The sequence below is a fragment of the Marmota marmota genome, unplaced genomic scaffold (assembly GCF_001458135.2).
Source record: "Marmota marmota marmota unplaced genomic scaffold, marMar, whole genome shotgun sequence".
NCBI lineage: Eukaryota > Metazoa > Chordata > Mammalia > Rodentia > Sciuridae > Marmota > Marmota marmota.
The window spans coordinates 11,657,409-11,682,512 of record NW_025999943.1 but is presented as its reverse complement, the minus strand read 5'-3'; the positions used below and the strand labels follow the sequence as shown (position 1 = coordinate 11,682,512).

The window sequence follows — 25,104 nt, the reverse complement described above, 5'->3', positions numbered from 1 at the left end:
ATGCTACCTATACGAAAGTTCTACTCTCCAGCCTCCTCTTTCCTATCTTGCAATGTTCAATCCATTGATACTTCAGCTGTGGGGTCTAACAGTCCTCCCTGATTATGAGACCAGAAGTGGGCTGAAGGTATAGCTCAGTGGAGAGAACTTGCCTAACATGCATGAAAGCCTGGGTTCCATCTCTAGCACTAAGAAAAAATAAAAACTGTCCTTCATGACTATGTGACGAGAAGTGAATTCACTCAGGTCTAAGTGCCATTTCACCTGGAGAGCCTTTCTCCCACTTCTCCTTGGGACACTGCCCATCCAGCATCCTGTACTTGGTATAGCTACCTACTGAATGCCCTTGATTCCAGTTCATCAGCACTACACTTTTTCAGTGAGTAGCAATAAAATCAATCTGTCTCCCAAGAAGTTTATAAAAAGAACCTGTTCTATTTTTAGATTGTGAAGGGAGAGGGGAAAGGTAAATAGTTGCTTAGCATTTCCAAGGAAGGCTTCTTCCTTCTGTCAACCCTCATAAAACTTTTGTGGAACTTTACAGAGAACATTCAACAAATCTTTCCTTCCTTTAAGCCCAGAGTCAAAAGAGTAAATCCTTTATGTCAAGAGTCAAGACAGCGAAGTACAGGCTACATACCAAAAATAACTCCAGGTTATTTTGTTCTGGATTTTGTCCTTGTGTTGTCTCTTGCTCTATGATATTGTGAAAACCACTTAGCTCCATTGAATTTCCTTCTTCCAATCTAGAAAGCACTTGTAGCAACTGTATCAGTCAGACTCCAGCCAGAGAAACAGAAGCAATAGGAGATACATAGTAAGAGACTGAGTGCCAGGAATTGGCTGACATAAATTCATGGGCTGGCAAGGCAAGCTGCAGGCTGTTAGGACAAACAGCTGGAACTTGGAGATGTGAGTCAAGCCTACGGTCACAGATAGAATTATTCCTTCTTCAGAGAAGCCTCAGCCCTTCTCTTCTTTTTTTTCTGGTACTGGGGATTGAACCCAGGAGTGCTCTACCAATGAACTATACTCCCCATCCTTTTTTATTTTTTGAGATGGGATCTTGCTAAGTTGCCAAGACCAGCCTTGAATTTTCAATCCTCCTGCCTCAGTCCCCTTGTAGCTGGGATAACAGATGAGTGCCACTGTGCCTAGCATTTTTTTTTTTTTTTTGAAGGCTGGCTTCAAATTCCTGAGATAAAGTGATACTCCTACCTCAGTATCCCAAGTACTGGAACTACTATTCCTGAATAGTATTCCATTGTGTATGTTGGGGGTGGGGAAGTACACCATATTTTTTTGTCCATTCATCAGTTGATAAACACTTAGGTTTGATTCTATGTCTTGGCTATTGTGACTAGTACTGCAATAAACATGGAAGTGTAGATGTCTTTTTTAATAAACTGATTTCATATCTTTTGTACATAATAGTGGGATGGCTGGACATATGATAGCTCTATTTTTAATTTTTTGAGGAACCACTATATTGTTTTTCTATAGTGGCTGTATCAATTTACATTAGAAAGCATGGAAAGGAGGAAGATAAATCTATAGTATAAAACATTGGTGAATGTATTATACTTATGGTCATGTTGCAAGACTAAGATTCCATGGCAAACATTTGGGGAAGCCACTCATAAGTGGAACCCTCAAAGAAATCACCATTCTGTGGTACGTGCCATTTCCTGCAACCTCTGAAATAAATCAAAACCAGAGCTCCTGATTGATGCTTCTCTTACTGGAATTGATAGTTCATTATCTGCTAACTACACTAACTCAATACCCCAGTGTGAGTAAAGTGGCTTCAGAACAAATCATGAGGAAATCTGATCTATGAAAATGGAGCAGTCATCCCAGGGACTCAGGAGGCTGAGGCAGGAGCATTCCAAGTTCCAGATTAACCTGGGCAACTTAGCAAGACCCATCTCAAAATAAATAAAAAGGGCTGGGAATGTAACTCAGGCATTCTATTTCCAGTACTAGAATGAGAGAGAGAGAGAGAGAGAGAGAGAGAGAGAGAGAGAGAGAGAGAGAAAAGAGGAGAGCAGTCTGATGATAATATCTGGGCTGTCATCAATAGCTTTTTTTTATATAAAACTTCATCCCAAAAGACAAGATTCTAAGATTCTTACAGATTTTTTTTGAGCTAGGGTTTCACTATGTTGCCCAGGCTGGTCTCAAACTCATGAGCTCAACTAATCCTCCCACCTTAGCCTCTAGATTAGTTGAGACGGCAAGCCTGCACCATCATGTCTGCCTAACATAATTTCTTTCTCCTTTTGCTAGAAGTTCCCCATGAAGTTTGCTAGGCTTAAAGGGTTTAACAACATTGTATTAGAGTTTTTCACAGACCCAAAACCAATAGGATGTTGACAGAGAAAGAAAAAGGAGAAAGAGATTTATTTTAAAGAATTGACTCACACAATATGGGGACAGCACGTACAAAATCAGCAGAGCAGGCCAGAGTTAGCGATTCGGTGTAGAGTGGAGGCAGTCTGCAGCAAAGTTTCCTCTTCCTCAGAGGCCTTCATCATATCTCTTAACCCCCGTTATGGAGGTAGGGTCATTAATACCATCTTTTAAAAAATTATGATTTCACAGCAACATCTAGATGTGTTTGACTCCAAACTACATGCTAAAGGCTAGAATTTCATGAAGGCTAAAAGGTTACATCACAGGTAAGGTGGAATGACTAAACGAAGACAAGCATTTTCATTTCCATATGGCATGCTGAGACACAGTGGATTGAGGTCCTAGCAAAAGACCTGTTTCCCAACCAATGCCAAGCCAAGCTTCTTGGGAAGTGGGTGGTTCCAGGGCATAGCCCCAAGTGTTATCATTCAAATCTGGATCTGAATAAATATGCCTCTAAGTCACCACTACAGTGCTGAGAAGGTTTCACAGGCATTTCATGAGACCAGCTGTGTGGTACTGGAGCTCTAAGCCGTCTATGATGGTCTGGATTCTCAGGCTCCACAGTTCTTCCTTCACTCACTGCAGGAGCAATGCTGTGTCTCTGCAGCAAAGCCAGCTTGCCTACTCTGATGACAGCATCAAGTCAAATAACACACCACACAGGGGTGGATAACAACTCACAAAGCACAGGATTCACTGAACTAAACTGGAAAATCTAGAGACCATGGGTGTCTGGACCCAAGACCGGGTCTCTGGAATTGGAAACTGACTATGTGAATGTAGGCTAGGTGCTTTTGGCTTCATTCCCTTCTGCTGATTCAGAACCCTGGTGCCTCAGGACCCCCAGTAGCTCCAAATATCAGAAATGGTCCAGTTTCTCTCCTTCCTCTTCTCTGCTACAGCCCTGGTCATACTCATTTCACATCCACCAGACATCAGGACTTGCCACCACTTCCTGCAAGTTCCTGTTGAACCCCTTGGGCTTCTATCAGGCATTGTAACCACTGATGCTCAGAGACTGCAGGTACCAAAACCTCAGGGCCTTCAGAGCTCTTTTTGACATTTGAGAGCTGTTACTATTAGTATCCTCCTGCCAGAGATGCACCCATGTGCTGGGCCATGAGACAAATAGCATGACCATACACTGCCTGTCCTTCCAGCAACTATGGTTTTCTCCTGATCAACCCTGGCATATGTGGCACCTTCTATGTAAGCAGGTGCCTTCATTTTGTCTGCCTTTCATTTTGTCTGTCCCTCAGTTGACCAAAGATGCCCAGACAGCTCAGAATGCTTGTGCTGGAAATAATATAGGCTCCAATTGGATTCTCTGCATGCTAGCAATATGTTCCCTCACTCTTTCATAAAACATATACTCACCAGTTAGATATAAAAACACACAAATAATCAGAACTATGATTAATTTGGTGGTCATTCCAAATCAACATATTGCTGTAGGATGAATCTACAACTGTTTATGAAAATCTTTCTACAAATATCAGTGACACCTATAAATAGAAACCAGATACCAGCACATAATGGAACATACTAACTCACCATTGGTGAGATATGAACCCCACTCATGTGGTCTCTGGAAGTGGAATTAGCTGTACTACCTCATCTACATTCCCACAATCCCTTTTTTCTATGAACAAGAGAAGTCTTTTGTCAGGGGGCTACTATGAGACATTTGCCCCTTCGTCCACAAATATGAGCTACAAGAGCAGAGCACCCCATTTTAATTAAATGCAATAAAACTATCATGGGAAGTACTTAGAAAGGCAAAGTGATGTGTAAAGCAAGAGTTCTCAGACCAGCAAGAGTTAGAGCTACAAGGGTTTTTGTTGTTGTTGTTGTTTTGTTTGTTTGTGGTGATGCTGGAAATAGAACCAGGACCTCACATATGCTAGGTACTATGCTACACCCTCCAGCCCCAGAAAGAATCTTAAAGAGAATCTAGTATCTCAACCTTAGAACAAACCCTGAGGGAACTATGAGAGAAAGGGTTAAACTTCAGCTCTAAACTGTACCAGCCCAGAGAGATGGTCCAGGTATATCCACACAGGCAAGCTGGGTACCAGTGATATGGTCCATGATTCTCAAGGCCACTGTTTCATATGAATCACTTGAGGAGGTTTATAAAAACAAGCTTTCAGGACTTATCCCAGAATTATTTGGGTATAGGATTTATGAATCTGTGGTTTTAAAGCTTCCTTGGATATTCTTTGAAGAGTAGAATTTGGAAACTACTGATATACTCAAATCTGACATGTTTAAGGCCAAAGAAAAGCAAAATATCTTGCCCCAATAAATTGTAAGCAAACAGAAAAACAAGGACTTGAATTCAGGTCTACAGCTTCCCAATTCAGCATCTTTCACAAAGAGAACATTAATCTCTCACCTAAGGTCTGGGGTTGTAGCTCAGTGGTAGAATGCCTGCCTAGCACTAGGATTTTTTTTTTTAAATTTTAAAAATTTTTAAATTTTTAAAAAATTTATCCAAGAAGAATTAGATGTAGAGGCACCTACTACATGTTCCATTATGTGCTGGTATCTGGTTTCTATTTATAGGTGTCACTGAATTTGTAGAAAGATTTTCATAAACAGTTGTAGATTCATCCTACAGCAATATGTTGACTTGGAACAACATTTGGTTGATTTGGGCTCAATCCTCAGCACCAAATAAAAATAAATAAAATAAAAATAATGTATCCAACTGCAACTAAAAATATATTTTTTAAAAAATCTCTCACCTAAGCTGGAAAGATATGTCTTTTAAGCTTCACAAATTTAAACTATAGTTTTTCTATTTCATCAGGAATCTCCATAACTAGACTGAGTTTTCTAGCTGCAAAACGAGTGTTTTCAGTTGCTCATAAGGAAGTCTTTCCTAGTTACAAAAGTTAACTACTGCAATCAAAGGTTATATGGAGAATTATGGGCTTTATTTATTTTTCAATATATATTTTGATACAGAATTTTGTTATGTTGCCCAGGCTGGTCTGGGCTCAAGTGGTTCTCCTGCCTCAGCCTCCCAAGTGCTACACCACCGTGCCCTGCTTGGGCTCTCCTTTTAAATAATTGGTATGGGGTTTGTTTGTTTGTTTGTTTGTTTTTAGGGTTAAGGATATATCTCAGTGGTAGAGCACTTGTCTACCATGTGCTAAGTCCTGAATTCAATCCCCAGCATCACAAAAAGGGAAAAAAATTAAATTTATCCAAGAAGAATGAGATGTAGAGGCACCTACTACATGTCAACTAATGTGGCTATGCCTCTGAGGAACCTAAAAATGGTTTTAGAGGCTATGAAGTGTAGCTCAGTGGTAAAACAGTTGTCTAGTATGCATGAGCTCCTGGGTTCCATCCCTAGCACTGCAAAAAGAAAAGTAAATATCAGATGTGTTCTCAAGGGACACACATCCTGGGAGACAAATAAATGAAATGAAGTGGGCAGAGAACCATAGAATCAAGATAGTGATGGCTTAGCTCTTAGGAGAAGGCAGATAGTAAGGCTGCTACTCAGAGAAGAAGCAAGTCTAGGGAGGTTAAACATATTTCCAAACCCCTTCAACCCTAGGAGAAGGGAAACAATCACAATTTGTTTTTTCTTTTAGATCTTCTAGTTTGTTGTTAATTTGTGCTAATTGTTGTTGGAGTATTTGGTTGTTCTCTTCTTGATATTTTTTTCTTGTCTTGTTTGCTTGCTTACTTGGGACATGTCTTTCACTTAAGTTGTCCTTTGCTCAGTCAGAAAGGAAATATTTGCCTCCTGGTTGTGAATCTGGGGGTGGTCTATAAATGCTTTGTGTCTGACTGATTCTAGGTGGCCTCACTGGGCCATGATCTCATCTGGTCACCTGAATCCAGAGTGTCATTGTAAAATGTGCGCCCTCTGCTGGTAACCTCTAAGAACTGGACACTAGCTTCAAGATGCCACTGAATTCCCACAACACAGTTCCAAGAATCTCTGAATCGGTGGTAAGAATTTTCTGTCTAAAGTGATTATTGATTTAAAAAAAAAAAATCTTACTTCCACACTTATCAAAGTGATAGTCTTACGCTAAACTGGTTCATGTGGCTCTTGAGAAAGAATGGCACAGTAAAAAAAACAAATTTTGAAATGTGTCTTTTTTCTTAGTTGGCCTAACAATGAGCAGACTAATAGAGCTTAGGCAATGTCCCCAGATGTGCCATCGGATGGACAGGCAGTGAAGGACTCATGCCTAAAGCATCTATAGGGAGGAGGGTGGCTGGAGTCAGCAAATAAAAATACCAGACACCCAGTTATCTATGCATTTCAGTTAAGCAATGTATAATTTTTTTAATAATCCACATAAGTGTGCCCCATGCAATATTTGAGACAGGCAAAAAAATCATTTGTTTATCTGAAATGCAACTCAAGTAGGGTACTTTGTGTTTTATCAATCACCCTAAAAGGAAGGAAAGAGAAATGAGATTAAGTAGAAAGGTCAGGGCAGAGGCTAAGAAAGCTCTTGGATAAATCGTTGGTGCCTGGAAGCTGAGCCATTAGACCTGAGATGATAAATGGTCCCAATGAGACCCTGGAATGAGTCTTCCATGATGGGCACTATTGCAATTGAATCTATTATCTACCATCTTTGCAGGGCTGATTTAAATCCAGCTATCTTACCTTTTAATATAAATTTTTATCTAAGAAAACACTGCAAAGAACCTCAGCAAAGTACTTTAGTATCTTATCATCGAGGAAGCTTTCATGTTTAAATCTCACTTCTCCTCCTATACCTGCAGTTAGCACTGCTCAATACAAATGCAGTTTGTCCTGCTTTTCTGACTCTCCCTGTTTCCTGAGCTGCTTGTTGATGAACACACATTGTGCTTCAGCTACATTTCCTAAGGGGACATTTTGGCAGCCACAATAATGTCACCCATAAATGTACAAAATGTTTTCTCTTGCATGGACTCAGACAAGGTGTTCTGTGGTTTTAGCTGGGCCTTTCCCACTTCCGGCCTCCCCAGTTCCCAGATCCACATTGGAAGCAGGTCCAGCACACCCCACCTGTGTGAAGGGCCTCCTCCACCCACTACCTCTCAGGTAGATTTCCCAGTAGGATTTACAGCCAGGCAGCTGCTACTTCCCTCACAGCTGTCTCTTGACAACAGTGTTTCTCATTTCCTTGACTTGTTTTTCATTTCCACGTTGTACACAAAATTATTGAAGTCTTGAGACAAATTTTTAATTTTTCACCGTGTGAAGGTATGGTTCTCTCTCTGCACCCTTCAGGATCAGCAAAAACTAAGCCCTACCCTGAGTAAATAACACCAAAGATGTGGGATTTTTCTCTTTTTTTACTCCACTTGTTTGAAGAGTGAACTTTTTATATTTTCAATTACTAATTTCCAGATAGATATGTTCACAGAGTTAGACCAACATATTCCATGTTGACTTCAGATGTTGGATTATCACAGATGATGATTTAAAGTACATCAAAAAGATAGAGAGAGGTGGCCAAGACAATGAAGTAATCATCATCAATGCCTGGCTCTTACAGAATTCTGACCCTTTAAAAAGCTAAGGTCATTCTTCTAAGGTACCCTTGTGAGCCTGACATCTCACAAGGGACAGATCAGCCATGAACATTTGAGGGTATGGACACAGCTTAGCATCACTGCAAAAAGAGCTAAGATTTCAAATTCTACTTTTGTTAACTTAGATCATCACTTAAGAATGACAGTGACACATGGCACACGCCTGTAATCCCAGCCACTTGAAAGACTGAGGCAGAAGGATCACAAATTCAAGGCCAGCCTGGGTAACTTAGCAAGACCCTGCTTCAAAGTAAATAAATAAATAAATAATGCTGGGTATATAGCTCAGTGATAGAACACCCCTGGGTTCAATCCCCAGTAACTAACACACGCACATGAGCACACACACACATACACGCATGCACACACACACAAATGACAGTCTTGTTTTGCTATTAGATTGAAGCTAATCCTTGTGGGTAAGGTAGGTCACATCTCTTTTGACATTCTTTCACTGCAAAAACTACCTGTACCACATGGTTCTTGGAACAGCTCAGTTCATCCTGGAATCACCAAATAAATATACATTTATTGGAGGCATGGAAGAAAAAGTGCTATCTAAACTTAGATTGGTAACCATCATCTGCCCTTTCCCAGTTTTATCTCAAGAGTCTTGATAGAGTGGATAAATTATATCTGAAATATTCTCAGAATAATTGGGGTATTAAAGTTCCTATGGCAGAGCAGCCATTCACATTCTGTACAAATCTACTAACTGACAGGAAGCACAGATGGAACACACAGATGGAACAGTTACAGGCCCAGCTATGTCAGAAGGAGAGTCAGAAGAGCTCTTGTGTTTTATTATAAATGCTCTCACCATTCCCCTCGCCAAAAAAAAAAAAAAATGCTGTTTCCATCATGCAACTATCATCATGCAACTATCATTCTCAAGAGCTCCCCAAGATAAAAGGATAAAGCTCAATGACTGCACTCCCTGACGGAAGCTGTCTGATCAGCAACTTGTTCATTCCCACCCCCACCTTGGCTTCTTTGCAGGAACCAGTTCACTGCCCACTCCTCAGTTTACCCAACCTTCAAAATCCACTTCCACTTGAGCCCTTTGAGAAATATCAATTATGTTGCTTGCAATTCATTTGTTCCTCAGCTCCTCTGATGCCTTCAGGTCTGATCCACCCCACCTAGCTGCCCAGTGCTGGACCATGGGCTGGTTTCAATGTGCCCTTTGTTGATATTCTAACTTAATAGGATGTGTCTTTTCTCTCCAGCCAGGTTGAAAGCTTTTAGAGGAAGAGTCTGGGATGGTCCTACAAATATATCATAAGCTGCCAATCAATAGTCTAGGAATAAATAAATATTAGCGTATCTGCTTTTGGTTTTGTGACTCTAGAGACTATGTTAGCTTCACTCATGAAAAGAGAAAATTCCTGCCAAGTTAGGCAAGTGTGAATTATACATACAAACACATAATCTTACATATTTATCTTACACACAAATGTGTGTATGTATATATTCATATGTATGTATATATTTGCATATACATATTGTCTTATAGTTCCCCCTACTCCTGCAAAGGGGGAGATGTAAGAAAAAGGGTACAAAGTTCAAAACAGGTAGGATGAACGCTTTAGATATCTAAGTACAATATGATGACTATAGTTATAATATTGTATACTGGAAATTTGCTTAGAGAATAAATTTTTATCTAAAGGAGAACTATTCAAGAAATGGCTATATTAATCAACTTGACTATAGTAATATTTCACTTTATATATCAAAACATCATGATATACACCATATATATACACAGCATATATATATATATATATGCTATACACCATATATGTGTGTGTGTATATATACATATATATATAATTTTTTTTAAAAAAATCTTATTATCCAATATAAGATACAGAAAATAAACACAGTGATGACCTAAAAGTACCCTGACAGAACTACATTTGGAGGCAGCTCTAATTACAGGAGAAGAAAAATGTGCCTTGTGGCAAACCTGACATCCCCACCCAAGCCCCTCACAGCCCCTCCCTGCTTCTGAAAATGTCACTGTATGCTCTAGTCATACTCCTTAACAACACCAGGCAAGATCATTATCGTAGTTTTACAAGCCAATTTCTGAACAGCAGGTTTCTTTTCTGCAGGATGTTCCTGTGCCAATCACAGGATTTCCTATAATGAAGAAATGAGGAAACAGTGTAGAGGTGTGCTAGAGCTTTGTTTTGTTTTTGTTTTTTCATTCTGACTCCAATTACAGGAGGCTCTGGTCAGCAGAGAAACGCTGGCCTAGTCATAGCCTGGCACACTGGACAGATGCAGGTGTGTGGGGAGGGTACAGGGTGGAGACCATCCAGTGTGTAGGAGAGGAATCCAGGGAGAGGGAGAAGGTGGGTGGCCAGGAGAAGCACCCGCCAGTCCGGATGTGAAGCAGGAAGTGAAGCTTCCTTTTCTCATTGTCACCTGGACCTCTTCCCTGTACTTTTAGATTTTCACAGCCATACCTTGTAGCCAACTGGACATCCCTCCCTACAGTTTGAAGGAGTTTTCAAGACACCCAGAGGAGTCCTCAAACACAAGGTCCCAATTCAGCCATCCTTTCTCACTCTCTTCCCACCTTCCTAGGATGGTGCAAAGGGATAGAAACAAATCTGAGTAACTCTCTTAAGTAATAAAAATCATGTCATTTCTCTGACTTTATCTGTTTTCTGTTACTATAACAGAATACTTGAGACTGGGTAGTTTATAAAGAACAAAGGCCTATTTGGGCTCATGGTCCTGGAAGCCTAAGGTTAAGAAGCTGCATCTGGTGAGGGCCTTTTTGCTGGTGGGGACTCTGCAGAGTCCTGAATTGATGCAAGGACATCACATGGTAAGAGGAGTATACCACAGAGACAAAGTTAAACTGGCTTTTATTACAGACCCACTCTCCAGATAACCCACTAATTCATTAATCATGAATGGATTAACCCATTCACAAGGGTACAATCCTTGTGACCTAATCACCTGTTAAAGGTTCCATCTAGTCCCACCTCTTAATAACTTAGAAGGGGATTAAATTTCAATGTCAGTTTTCACGGAGACATTCAAATCATAGCACTACCCTAAAGAAATCTTTTTCCTTTATATTCTTAATGCATTTTGAGTCTATACTATTTTGTCCCAAATGATTGTCTCTCTTGCATCATTTACCATTGTTTCCTTGCTAACTTTACCTCTTAAGCACAATTCCTAGAGGACAGAGAATGGCACGATTTCATACTATTTCTCCCCATCACCTACTGTATCCTAGTAGTTTCCAATACATTAATCAGCTTTCCATTTCTGTGAAAAAAATTCCTGAGACAACTTAAAAAGAGGAAAGATCTATTTTGGCTCATGGTTTCAAAGTTTCAGTATATGATTGGCTGGTTCCATTGCTTTTAGGACTGTAGCAAAGCAGAACATCATCAGAGAGAGCACATAATGGAGCAAACAGCAGCCAGAAAGAAAGAGAAAGGGGCCAAAGACAAAACATATCTATCAAGGGCACACTCCAACTCTTTCTTCCAACTAGACCCCACCTCCAAAAGTTTCTACTACCTCTGAACACTGTTACATTGGGGATCAAGCCTTTGACACTTGAGCTTTGGGAAGAAATTTCAGATCCAAATCATACCATTAGGTGAATGAACTGATTAATATGAGCTAGGTATTGCAGTATATATCGTGGCAGGATGTTCAATATTTGTCAATAAGAACAGTCATGGGAGGGTTAGGTATGTAGCTCAATGACAGAGCACTTACCTAGCATGCATGAAGCCCTGGTTCAGTTTCCAGTGATCCTCCTGAGACTCAGCCTTCCCGGTTGCTGAGTCTATACAGGCATGTGCCACCATGCCCTGCTCTCTTTCCTTTGAAGAGCATTTCACCCAGAAAAGAGAGGATAAAACACAGAGCTCCCCAAAAGTCCACTTTGCTCAAGTCTGGATTAGAATGTAATGTCTCCTCCAATTCTAAAAACTCTCTGTGAAGTGTATCCCTACCTGAGTCGTCTTAGCTCTTAAGATTTAATGACTGGTGTCATTAAATAGTGTCATCCCTGCTCCACAGTAGAAGGACTTCAGACTTCAAAGGTCGGCAGGGTCTAAGGAGCGGAGGACGAGCGCGCAGCACTGTGGACAACTCAGAGATCTCCATAGAGGTGTACAGGAGGTGTCATCCGAGTTTCGACAACAGCGTGAGCTCCATACCCTCCAAGCTTTTCTTCCCATTCTCAACTTCCAAATTTGTTTCAAAATTCCAAATTCTCTTCTGTATCCTGCAAAATAATTCAGTTACTCTTCAGTATTTCTCTCCGTTACTCCGAATTCGCTCAGAGACCCGCATTTGCTGATCTAAATCCCCTCTCTTGGTAACCAATTGCGACACTTTCTTACCGCAGAGAATTGCAATTCTCCCCACTCCATTTACAGATTTTTATAAATTCCTTTATTGGTAAATAAATTACATTTTTAAAATAAAATTGGATATGGGTTTTCACTGAAGCTCGGACAGTGAGTGTGGGCGCCCAGAGCTTGTCAGAGGCAATCGCGCTTGAAGGAGCACAGGCTCTCCCCAGGCACCCGGGCTACGCACTCCAGCTGCTCTAGCGGCTCCACCCGCAGAGCACCAAGGTCGCTGGACCCATGCCGGGAGACCCTGTAACCCCCCAACCCGAGAATATGGGAGGACCACACCCCAGACCTTGTGGATCCCTCCTACTTCCCCCGGCTGCGCGCCCTCTGGTTTCCCGCCCTGGGAACGTCCCCCAGCCAGGTGAGTTGCGTTTCAGTTGGTACGTGGGCGGGGCGGGCAGCCTTTAATAGGACGCTCACCCAGACAGCTGCAGGTGATTTGCGGGAGGGTGCGGGCGGGTGCGGGAGGGATTTTCTCTGCCTGGGTTATCGGCACCACCAGCACAGCCACGGCCGTCACCGTTCCGGAACCCCGGCTTGTGCACCGCCACGCGGAGACTACCAACATTNCGGGTCCCTTCCCACCCCCCCGGCTTTTGCACCATTGCCCCACCACCAGACCCGACTCCCAGTCTCTGCCACCACCAGGGCCGCCTGACCCGACCCCAGGTCTTGAGCACCACTGCAACCACCGCAGCTTGCTGGCATCCAGCGCCCTCCCGTCCACTCTCCGGCACCACCGCCAGCCACAACATGCGCCAGGTGCGTGCAGGCTCAGTCCCTGGTGGGGATCAGATCCAACCTACAGGAAGAGCGCAAAGGGCAAGAAAAAGAAATACCCTGTATGCAGATCTCTCTTCTAGCCACCAAGCCCCCGTATGGCATTCCTAAACTGGTTGGGTAATGAAAAGAGTCCAGATGTGTAGGGAGGAGATCTTAGGGGTCCTAGGCTAGCTCCACAGCACCTCTTCTAGGGTTTCTTATTCAAAGATTGTACTGGGCTAGGATTAGGTGGATGCTGGTGTGATGGTATGAAAAGCCTGTCAATAAACCCATCCTGCTGGGGACTGAGGGTAGTAAGCTAAGTAGGCACCTCCTCTCCAAGAAACAGGGGGCTGCGCAGGTATAACCTGTGAGAACAAGGTCCTAGGAAGCCCTGTGATTTACTTCCCGCCCCAGAGAGGGTTCCCTAGAGGAGATGCCGGCTCGTTTGTGCCAATCCAGCCTTGCCCAGAGAGGAAGGAGAGGACTCTTGGGAGGTGGAGGAGGGCCACTCTCCACAGTCTTGTTCCTCTGTGTCCCCTCCAGTGAGGATGAAGAGGCTGGTAGGTTTCTTACTTTATGCAGGTCCTGAACCACAGGAAAGCAAACAGAACCTCTTCAGAAAACCCAGTAGGGGCCTATATTACACTTTTGCTTCTCTTTCAGAAAAAACTAGAAATTTACTCTGTGGAGCTCAATGGAACTAAAGACATTACACAGACTGACCAGGGGGATGACAAGGAGAAGTACAAAGGCCTGAAGAACGACCACTTGGAACTCAAAAAGAGTCATCAAAAAGAGGGGCTTAAAAAAGAACTTGATCTGGTCAGTAGCAGTAACCTTGAGGCAAAGAGGTCCTGCTGTCCCTCCTCCTGAGAGTTTTCTATAACCTTTGTCTTGAGAGAGAAAAATCTGTCTCAAGGATTTGGAATCCTCTTAAGACTTGTTATCTTGTTATCTTTTTTTTTAATGGTATGATAATATCTGTCCTGGTCAGTCCCTCTGCAGGATTCCTGTGTTCTGGTTGGAGGCAGTCTGGTAAACAGCAGGGGGAAATTTTCAGATTCCAAGCCCCACAGGCATAGCCCAGACCTTTCTCCTTTTCAGTTGTTTTAATGAGATATAAATAGCCACTTGTCAGTTTTCAGTTGATTAAAGAAAACCATTTGAGTTGAAACCCCCAAGAGGAAAACCAAAGCCACTGGGCCTTGCTAGGTTTGGGGTATGTGTGCCCATGAGAAAGAATAGTTCCAGTAGGAATGTTGGATTTAGATTCCCTGAATCCAAGCTCAATCTAAGTCTCAATTCTCTACCACCTTAACTGTAACTGGAAGAAAATAAGCTAGCTTTGCTGAAGTTTCATTTTCTTTACATAAAGGGGGAAACAGTTTGCAAAGTCTATACATGGATATGAGAATTTTGTAATTAAAGTGCTTTATAGGAGTGTAATATTATTATAGAAGAACTTTGGAGTTATTGAAGCTGGCAGCTTTAATTAAGAGCTGCCTTGGGGCTTAAATGTGACCGATTTTATCTCACAAATGCCAAAGGCAAAACTTCCACAGGGAACTTGAGATTTTGTTAGATTGCTTGTACAGTCCATTGCAGACTTTAAAGCTCTATGATCTTTGAGCAACTACGGGACTGATGCAGCTAGCTCATTCAAGGCTAGGTAGCTGGTTATTTAACATTCAGGAACTTGTCAGGTAACAAGTTGACTGAGGTCACAGTAGCAGCTTGAAATCTGACTCTGAAGAGGAATCGGCCAATTCCACAAATCAGAGCTATTTGTTTATCTTTCCTGAAGAGCTTGTTAAGCATTTAGTATCACACTTCTAGACATTGGTTCATATATATTCTGACAGACGTTTAAGAACACAGCCCTGAAGTTGAGTGCAGTGGCACATGTCTGTAATCCCAGATACTTGGGAGGCTGAAGCAGGAGGTTTACCAGTTAGGGCAACTTGACAAGACCCTGTCTCAAATAAATTTAAAAGGGCTAGAGATGTAGCTCAATCATAGAGTGATTGCCCTGGGTTCAATCCCTAGTAACACAAAAAAAAGAAAGAAAAAGAAAATAAAGGAAGAAAAGCAAAAACAGCTCTGAGATTGGTCTGACCTGAATTCAATAAAATCCCAGTTTCCAAATTTTGCAAAGAAAGAATTTTAAAATGACTGGTGCCTACCTTTTAGAGATGTTCAGATGGTTAAATGAGATAAAGCAAGAAAAATAACAATATCAAAGAATAGTAATTATTTCCTGTGTATCTCTAGCATATATATACCATTATATATATATATATATTTTTTATATATATATATATATACCATTCTTTCTTAAAATTGCTACTTATATGAATGATGAAAATACATCCATTCTCTCCATATGCCTGTTGATTGTGATGTGACTCCTTTCTTTGAGCAATCTATGAAGATGGATAATACTGTATAGAAAAATCATTTCCAGGCTATTAGCCAGAGTGTTTCTCTGCTTTCCTGCTGAAAAGCTGAAAAAGGAATATCTAGCTTTCTTCTTTTTTCTCAGGCTTCTCAAAAGACTCCTATAATTTGTAACAGTATGCTTAAATGCTTTGACACCCCTGACCTGTATGCAAATTGGAGCCCTGATAACTAAATTTTCTCTGACCTCTGAATGAATAATCTGCCAGTACTAGCCAGAAGAGAGTGCACCAGACACCCACCACATCACCCCCAACCTTCCCCCATGCTCTCTTTCAGGCTGGAAGGAGAGTGAAGCTAATAGTACTCTGGTTTAAAGTCAGGCCCATTCATGCAAATGGTGGCTCTGATCTGCCTTAACTTAGCAGTACTTCACTATGCACAGAACTCTGCTTAACCCTCTGAAACCCCAGCAACAACTATTTGATTGATACTGGTAAGAATGGATAAATGAGCAAAACAGAATCTGACTGAGATGAAGGTTATAATAATAAGTTATCTTTTACTGGAAGGCATAATTTCTTATTGCAACATGGAACTTTTTTGCATATTTAAGAAACCAGGTGCAATGGTTCATGCCTGTGGTTCATGCCGATGGCTCATGCCTGTAATCCCAGCTACTCAGGACACTGAGGCAGGCAGGAGGATCACAAGTTCAAGACTGGCCCGGGAACCCTAGCAAGACCCAGTCTGAAAAATAAAAAGAGAGAGAGAGAGAAGTAAAAAGGGCTGTGGATGTAGTTCAATGATAGAGTACCTCTCTGGGTTCAATCCCCAATACCAAAGAAAAGAAAGGGAGGAAGGAAGGAAGGAAGGAAGGAAGGAAGGAAGGAAGGAAGGAAGGAAGGAAGGAAGGGAGGGAGGGAGGGAGGGAGGGAGGGACATGGTACCAGTCACAGGATAAATCTATTTCACTCAGGGCTTAAAGAATCCTGGGTGGCCAGGCGTGGAGGATCCTGTAATCCCAGTAACTCTGGCAGCTAAGGTAGAAAGATTGCAAGTTAGAAGCCAGCCTCAGTAATTTAGCAAGACCCTATCTCAAAATAAAAAATGAAAAGGCTAGGGATGTTGCCTAGTGGTAAAGCACCTCTGGGTTCAATTCCCAGTCCTAGGAGATGGGGAGAGTAGGGATTCCTGGGTGCTGAGCTTTCTAGGGGGATGAGGAAGTGTTACCTCTGGGTTTTCTGTTACAGAAAGACTTTTCTAGTCTCAGTGGTTCTCAAAGGGAGAGGAGGGAGGAGTCCCTCTGTCCCATTTGGGACACATTTAACAATGTCCTGGTATATCTTTTGTTATTACAACTCAGCAGGAGGGTGTTGGTGGGTGGAGGGCCCACAACAAAGAATTATTAGCCCAAAATGTCAGTAGTGCCAAGAATGAGAAATGATTCTATGGCAAAATTTGCAAGTGTGGGCCATACTGGCATTTGTTTACTGGTAGATTTTTAATTCATGGAGCTTCCAACCAGCGGACTCCTTGAAAAGTTTGCTTCTTTCTGACAAAGATCCCCAATGAGTAGAGAGGACCTGTCCAAACACAGGAAGTGTGTCGGCTTTGGGTGTGCCCAACACCCTCAGCCAGTCCCAGCATCCAGGTTTGAATGAATTATCTAGCTAGATATACTAACACATGCTAGAGACCAGATTGAAGTGGTAGGCATTTCTTCCTTTATAAAAACTAAAAAATAACTTCTAGGTGTCAATGGCAAGTGCAGTCTGAACTCTCAAGAAGGCTGAGACTAAGAAGGACAAGATTCTCTGCAGCAGCAGCACTTTCCATTGCTGGATAGCCACTAGCACCAGGGCCCTTTCTCCCTTTTTCCCCAAACTACATTTTTCTGGTCCACTTCCTCTCAGTTTTCAAGGTTGGGGGTTCATCTTTTGGAATGACCTAATTCACTCTATTTTCCTTCCTTTCATGAACTTCAGGATGACCACAAACTCAATGATAAAGAATTGGAACAGAAATATGGTACAAACATCAGCAGGGTAAGTCACCAGGAAAATGGTGGGGGGCAGGTCAGAAAGAGAAACCTCCTGACCATTTAAGGTGGTGTGCTCAAGGTACATGGAAAAGTGGAGGCACTTTTAGGATGGGTGACCTACAGCCACACCTATGAGACTTCCCATCATTCACATGTCTGGACCCTGAGATTGGGATGGTTATCTTCTGGGAGCTGGTGTGCCTGACCAAGGTTCAGGCTGAGCTCCTTCACTGAGATGCCTGGGTATAGATAGTTCTTTTTGGTATCCCCAGAAGGGTGTACACATGCTTCCTCATGGTCATGGCCATAGATTGTTTTTAATCCATGCCTCCAGGAAGTATAATGGTGCATTAGGGCTCTTCTTATAAGAGACTAAGGAAGCTCGTGTCACAAAGTGAGAAACCAAATTAACCCTCTGAGAGCCCTATCTGCTTTCTCTGAGAAGGAACAAAGTCTCCAAGCACACTAACATCTTATAAACTCCTTCAGCATCTATAAACTTCAGCATCTTATAAACTCCCCTACCACAAAAGGAATGTTTCCTTCTGTGAATTCAAATCCAAGTTCAATTTCGAAAGTCTGGGTGTTTTGTCAGGCATGGTGGTATACGCTCTTAAACCCAGCAACTCAGGAGGCTGAGGCAGGAGGCTCGCAAGTTCATGGCCAGCCTCAGCAAAGCAATTTAGCAAGGCCCTAAGCAACTTAGCAAGATGCTGACTCAAAATAAAAAGGGCCAAGGATGTGACTCAGTGGTTGAGCATCCCTGGGTTTAATCTCCAGTACCAAAAAACCAAACAAAATGAAACAAAGTTTGGGTGTCTCAATGTAAGAAAATACAGATAATGTCCATCTGGTATTTTTAACTCACAAAAATACTTACTGTGTGGTTCACACTGGGTTGTCAGCAGGCAGGACAAAGAAGGACAGGTCACCTCTCACCTTAAAGAGGCAGATGCATAGGTATATGTAATGTCCACTTTATGCCTCCTGGGTGTCACAAGAGAGGTTGAATCTATACATTAAGAGAAAGGATTCTGGCCAGAGTTACCAGAGTAGTGTTTGAATTGGGACTAAGGAGGACAATTTAGATATACAGAGTACCTGGGAGCCAAAAAGGACATTGTGGGTTTGGAGAACAATCTGGGATTTCTGTGAGCTAGTTAGTATATGTGGAAAGCCAGGAAGAGAGGTAGAGAAGAGGCTGGGGAATGTCATTTAGGTGAAACTGCCAAGCTCTTTCATATTAACTCATTAATTCTCAAGTGTTCAATTCTGCAATATTTCAATGAAATTGACACAGGTGTATTAAAATAGGTTGTAAAACATAATCTAGAGTTTATTATATAATTTATTATCATTAGTAATATTAGTGATAATCACTAATAATATTAATGTTTATCACTAATCTTTCACCTATTGTTTTCCTCAAACTATCACTCATAAATATTTATTTCAAAGTTTCTATAAGTAATATATTTGTGACTCAGTTTTTTAGGTGTTCCTTAAATAGGACAATGGGACATAATGGGGCAAACTGAGGAACAGGAGCTATATTGTATAAGTAGGTGGGCACAATTTCTAAGATTGGTTTTCAAAAGGCAGTTCTGGTGGAAGACTTTTTTTTTTTAAGTGAGAGATGGAAAGGTCCAGAAAAAAGGATTGAGAAGCCAGGATCAAGAAATAAGGATTTGAAAACTGGAAGCCCAGGAAGATGGGGAAGAAAGAGACAAGGAAATTACCAGCAGCATTTGGTAGGAGGGGAGTTTGAATGAATCCCTAATCCCATTAGCCTAGTTAGAGAAGCAGAAGGAGAAGGGAACTTGATCAGTTGGTATTCTGTAGCAGGCGGATGAAGGTGAGCAAATACAGAAGGTAATAGAGAGGAGATGATGATGAATTTTTATTTTGAATCAATTGCCCCTTATTATCCATAGGGGAATGGTTCCAGGATTCCCCAAGGATTCCAGAAACCATGTATGCTGAAGTTCTTCTATAAAATGATATAATATTTACATATATCTTTCACACACCCTCCCATATACTTTAAATCATCTCTAGATGACTACAATATCAGATTCATTGTAAAAGCTAGGTAAATAGTTGTTGTGCTATATTGTTTAGGGAATAATTACAAGAAAAAAAGTCTGTACATATTCAGTTTTGATGCAACCATCATAGACTTAACTACACTTTTTGTTTGTTCTGGTACTAGGGATTGCACCCAAGGGATTTACCAGTGAACTATATTCCCAATTCTTTTTTATTTTTAATTCTGTGGCAGGTTCTCACTAAATTGCTGAGGCTGACCTCAAAACTTGAGGTCCTCCTGCCTCAACTTCCTGAGTTATTAAAATTGTAATCACAGACATGTACCACCACATCTAGCCTTAACTACATTTTTGATATGCAGTTGGTGAAGTTTATGGATGCAGAGGCAAACTGTACTATCAGAAATGTCTCTGAAACAGCCCTGTGGAAATGTTCAATTATTGAGAATGATGAAGATTCTGAGATTCTGAAAAAGGAATTGAAAACAGAGGGTGATAGTATCAAGTTGGTGACTTGGAATTGAGTTATTCAAAAAAGATTTGAGTTGCTAAAACTGAAAAAGCATTAGACACTAGAACACACTAAAAAAAATGATTAAAGACCTTGCCTTTAATTAGTTCTCAACACAACTGTGGAGAAAAGATATATACTTCTTGGGGGAAAGGCTATGAAAGTGTAGGATTTCAGGGTAGTGTGCCTCTGCACACCCTTGGATGTCACACTTACCAGGGAAGGAACTGCTCACGTGGCCCTCAGAGTCAGGTAGTATTTATAACTATTATAATGAACCAGAACTTGCAACTTAAGAGTGAGTATATACAAAAGTAGGAAAATAACAGTCTAAGGATAAAAACCTACCTTATGTGATATATGGAATGGATATTTTCTGGATGGTTATATTGTTTGGGGGCTTTTTTTTGTTTTTGTTTGATACCAGGAATTGGACCCAGGGGCACTGAACCATATCTCCAGCTCTTTTTAATTTTTATTTTGAGACAGGTTCTCACTAAGTTGCTAAGGGCCTAACTAAATTGCTAAAGCTGGCCTCAAACTTGTGATCCTCCTGCCCCAGAGTGGCTGGGATTACAGGCTTGTGCCAACATGCCCTAATGACTAGCTTCAAATTCTCCTCAGCCAAATTACTCCCATCTCTGGCTAAATCTCTCAGAAATGAAATTCCTAAGCATAGCTTCATGTAGCAGCTCTGGAGCCAGTGACCTAGCTGAATCCTGGTGTCCCTGTTTACCGGTCAGGTGACCTTGGGTAGGTTACATACACTCTCTGTGCCTCAAATTCCATATCTGTGAATGAAGGTAATGATAGTACCTTCCTCAGAGGGTTATTCTAGAGAATAAATATATGGGGAGCACTGCTTGACTGATAATGATTATTAAATATTCTTTCAAAGAAGGCAGGTAGAGGAAATGGGGAGAGGTTACCCAAAGGGAACTAAGTTACAGTTAGATAGGAGTAAGGAGTTCTGGTGTACCATTGTACAGTGAGGTGACTATAGATAATGGTAATGTAATATATATTTCAAAAAGCTATGAGAGAAGATTTTGGAAGTTTTTACCATAAGAAAATGATAAATGAGATATATATGCTTAAACATTATATCATGTATACAGGTATCAAAATATCACATGGCACACCATTAGTAAAATAATAATAATTTTTTGGACAAAGTGGGGAGTTGAAAAGATGAGGCATCAGCTTCATCTGCTTTTCCCAAGGCCTTCTTGGGCATGTTGATACCTAAACACAACCTGCAGATATAGAAAGCCCACCCTCTGAGGGAGGAGAAATGTCTAATTTCTGTGTTTCTGAATCTGTTTTTCTTGACTTTTTTAGGGTCTCTCCAGCATCAGAGCTGCTGAGCTTCTGGCTCGGGATGGACTCAATGCCCTCACCCCTCCCAAGCAGACTCCAGAGATTATCAAGTTTCTCAAGCAGATGGTGGGGGGCTTCTCCATCCTGCTGTGGATAGGAGCCATCCTGTGCTGGATTGCATATGGAATTCAGTATGCCAGTGATAATTCTGGATCCCTAGACAATGTAAGCCACCTTCCTGGTTTTGCTTAGCAACAGGGAGGAACATAGTCAGACCCATTAGGTACAAAGGGGGCTAGAGGCAGGAATTCTCCCAGCTGTAAAACAATAGATATCTGAACTACTACTACTTCTTCTTTCTTGCTTTTTTTTTTTTTTTTGTGTGTGTGTGTGTGTGCATGCGCACATGCACACATGTGGTGCTTGGGATTGAACCCAAGGCTACATGCATCCTTGGCAAGTGCTGTACCACTTAGCTACCCATGTAAGCTATACCTATCCCTGGATACCTGAGTTTTTCATATCTCAGAGGCAGTATGAGCATGAGTTTTAAAAGAGACAAAACACCCGAGTTTCTAAGGGAAAAACATATCTTTATACCCATGAAATATTTTGGAGCTCTCTTTCCTCAAAGCTAATTTTGCCCTTTACCATGGGGGCAGTTATGCCTACTAAGAACTGAGTGCCATACCCTCAAAACTGAATCTTCTGATACCATGCTAAAGAAGGAAGCCAAACGTTGTATGAGGCCACTGATATGAAATATCCAGATATGCACGTCCCTGGGGACGGGGGCACGTCAGTTGCCAGAACTAGTGATGGGAACCAGGTGTGATTATTGAAGGATATGATGGACAACAAGTGTTTCCAATTTCAAATTTTAGGGGATTTTGGAATATCTGCATATACATAATGAGATGTCTTTGGGGTAGTGCCCAAGTGTAAACACAAAATTTGTTTCATGTTCATTTATATATATTTACTTGGCCTGAAGGTAATTTTTTGCAATGTTTTTAGTGTGCCTGTATTGTGACTATGACCCATCCCATGAGGTTGAGTATGGAATTTATCACTTTGGTGTCTTTGGTGCTCAAAACTTTTAGATTTTGGAACATTCCAGATTTTGGATTTTCAGATTAGGAATGTTCACCTGGTACCTGTTTCTCTTGACTGCTGTCTCTTCTCATGCAGGTGTACTTGGGCTCTGTACTTGCACTGGTTGTTATTTTAACGGGGATCTTTGCTTATTACCAAGAGGCCAAAAGTACCAACATCATGGCCAGCTTCAGTAAGATGATTCCCCAGGTGAGTAGCAACTACCCTCCTCTGGTCCTCTTGTGATTTCCAGGTGAATAGGTAGGCAGCCTTGGTCCTATCCTGTTTTCTGGGGATTCTTGGTTGGACTACCTCTCTCTCTGAACCCCAGTTCCTCACAGGGTTTTGACACTGTCAAGTGAAGAGAGATCCAAGAAATGTTTAGTCAAGGGAAAAGCAGGACAGTCATTGCACAACATCCTCTACACCATTTAGAATGTCGTTCAGGGGGTTCCAGAATTTTCCTTCATTGGCAGCTAAGGAGATCCACCTGTGCATCTCTTGTGACTGCTTTCACTTTCAAAGCATGTTGCCCCAAAATGCTCTTATTCCTCCAGCAACTTATGTTAGGTGTCCACAGCAGGGAAACCTGGCCTAGGTCCAGAGAATTGTCAAGTGAAGGAAAAAAATCTGGAGAAAAAGATGTTCCTGCTGTGCTAAAAAACAGGATACCACCTCATTAAAGTCCTCCCCACTTCAGCAAGGTTATTAAACCTTTCAACTCAGTATTCATCCTTGATGCCTTGCCAGGTGGCTCACCTTTGATCTACTTTCTTTCTGTGAGGCCCAGCTCCCACTTTGCCATGTTGCCAAATAACTGCTTTTCCTGCTTTCAATAACAGAGCTCAAATTAAAAATAGTTCTTAGGATCTTCAGACCTTAGGTGACATAGTCTTCAGTTTCATCTGTGCATTCTGACAGTTAATGGGTTCCATGCCCCTGTCCTGGGATTCAGTGAAATACAGAAAAAGGAGGAGGGCCAGCGTCATCACAAGGTCTGAGATGTCTGTCATGGTTTTCTTCTGCAGCAAGCTCTTGTTATCCGTGATTCAGAAAAAAAGATAATTCCTGCAGAGCAGCTGGTGGTGGGGGACATTGTGGAGATTAAAGGAGGAGACCAGATCCCTGCGGACATCAGGCTGCTGTCTTCTCAGGGGTGTAAGGTGAGCATCAGGGAACACCCACCTTGAAGCTCCTGCTCGGAGCTGACAGGTGTTCTGTTCTTTCCCAATCTTGGTAGAAGAGGCAGGAAACAAGGTGCCTAATTTTGAGTTCTTTTCAAAATTTCTTCTAGGTAGATAATTCGTCTCTCACTGGGGAATCTGAGCCCCAGTCTCGTTCAACTGAGTTTACCCACGAAAACCCCCTGGAAACAAAGAACATAGGCTTCTATTCTACAACCTGTTTGGAAGGTAAGACCAGTTGTCTGTCAGCCACAAGTCTGACCTGTACCACTTCTCCTTCTCAGGCCTGATGTTTTTGTCTCTCCTGTCCCTTGGTATAAATATTTACCCAGAGGAAACATGGAACTGAAGGTTCCAGAGGACCAATGTTGGCCTTTATAATATCATGTGCTGATTGCATAAGCCACCAGAGAGGGCTGTCGATAGGACTCCTGGAGTAAAATGTCTACTTCCCCTATAGGCACAGCAACCGGCATGGTCATCAACACGGGTGACCGCACCATCATTGGTCGCATAGCCTCCTTGGCTTCAGGTGTTGGAAATGAGAAGACGCCCATTGCCATTGAGATCGAGCACTTTGTTCACATTGTGGCAGGCGTGGCCATCTCCATTGGCATCCTTTTCTTCATCATCGCGGTGTCCATGAAGTACCATGTCCTGGACTCCATCATCTTCCTCATTGGCATCATTGTGGCCAATGTTCCTGAGGGCCTCCTGGCCACTGTCACTGTGAGTCCACACTGTTAGGCAGCCTGCATTTCCATAGTGTTGGCACCTACCATTGCTGCTGGGGAGGCTCCTACCCACAAACTACAGCCTCCTTTCAACAACATATCCTCCCTATCAGGAACCACCATGGAACATTCTGAATAGACTGTTTCTTATAGGAACTGACTGAGACTACCATTTACAGGTTTTTCTAGACCCCTAAATGCCTTCCCCACATTTCTTTAAAACAACAACAACAAAAATCTTCCTTGGTAGTTTCCACAACCTAGGAATTGGACACATTCTCTCTTCCTTCTCTCAGGCCAAAAAAAAAAAAAAATGTCCTCTATTTCTTTTCTGTAGAAGAATTCAGCCCTGTTCTTCTTGTCTCTCCCTGGACCATCTCATTCAGTCCTCAGATAAAAGGCTCCTCCCAGTCTGTGTCTTGGAAGCCCACAGGGTTGGGGAGGAGGAATTCACACTCCCATCTTATAATTACAATGGCCTATGTTGCCCTGGCCAAAGACAAGAGAAGATGTTTCAAGTCTCTTGTGACTCTAGGAGATAATAATTTGAAGAAAGTAAAAAAAAAAAAAAAAAACCAAAAAAAAGACTAGTTCTGGACGTTTCAAAGGATTTT

At 41.8% G+C, this 25,104-nt stretch overlaps 1 protein-coding gene across 1 annotated transcript in view; it reads left to right on the top strand.

The window, feature by feature from the left end:
- The first annotated feature begins 12,966 nt into the window (after positions 1-12,966).
- Positions 12,967-25,104, top strand: part of Atp12a (ATPase H+/K+ transporting non-gastric alpha2 subunit) — a 30,273-nt gene continuing 18,135 nt past the window's right edge. Inside the window, exons 1-8 of the mRNA XM_015499319.2 lie at positions 12,967-13,154; positions 13,821-13,979; positions 17,543-17,602; positions 21,499-21,702; positions 22,669-22,782; positions 23,601-23,735; positions 23,867-23,984; positions 24,217-24,485. Of these exons, the coding sequence (XP_015354805.2) occupies positions 13,146-13,154; positions 13,821-13,979; positions 17,543-17,602; positions 21,499-21,702; positions 22,669-22,782; positions 23,601-23,735; positions 23,867-23,984; positions 24,217-24,485 (1,068 nt within the window). The 5' untranslated portion in view covers positions 12,967-13,145. The remainder of the gene's footprint in view (positions 13,155-13,820; positions 13,980-17,542; positions 17,603-21,498; positions 21,703-22,668; positions 22,783-23,600; positions 23,736-23,866; positions 23,985-24,216; positions 24,486-25,104) is intronic.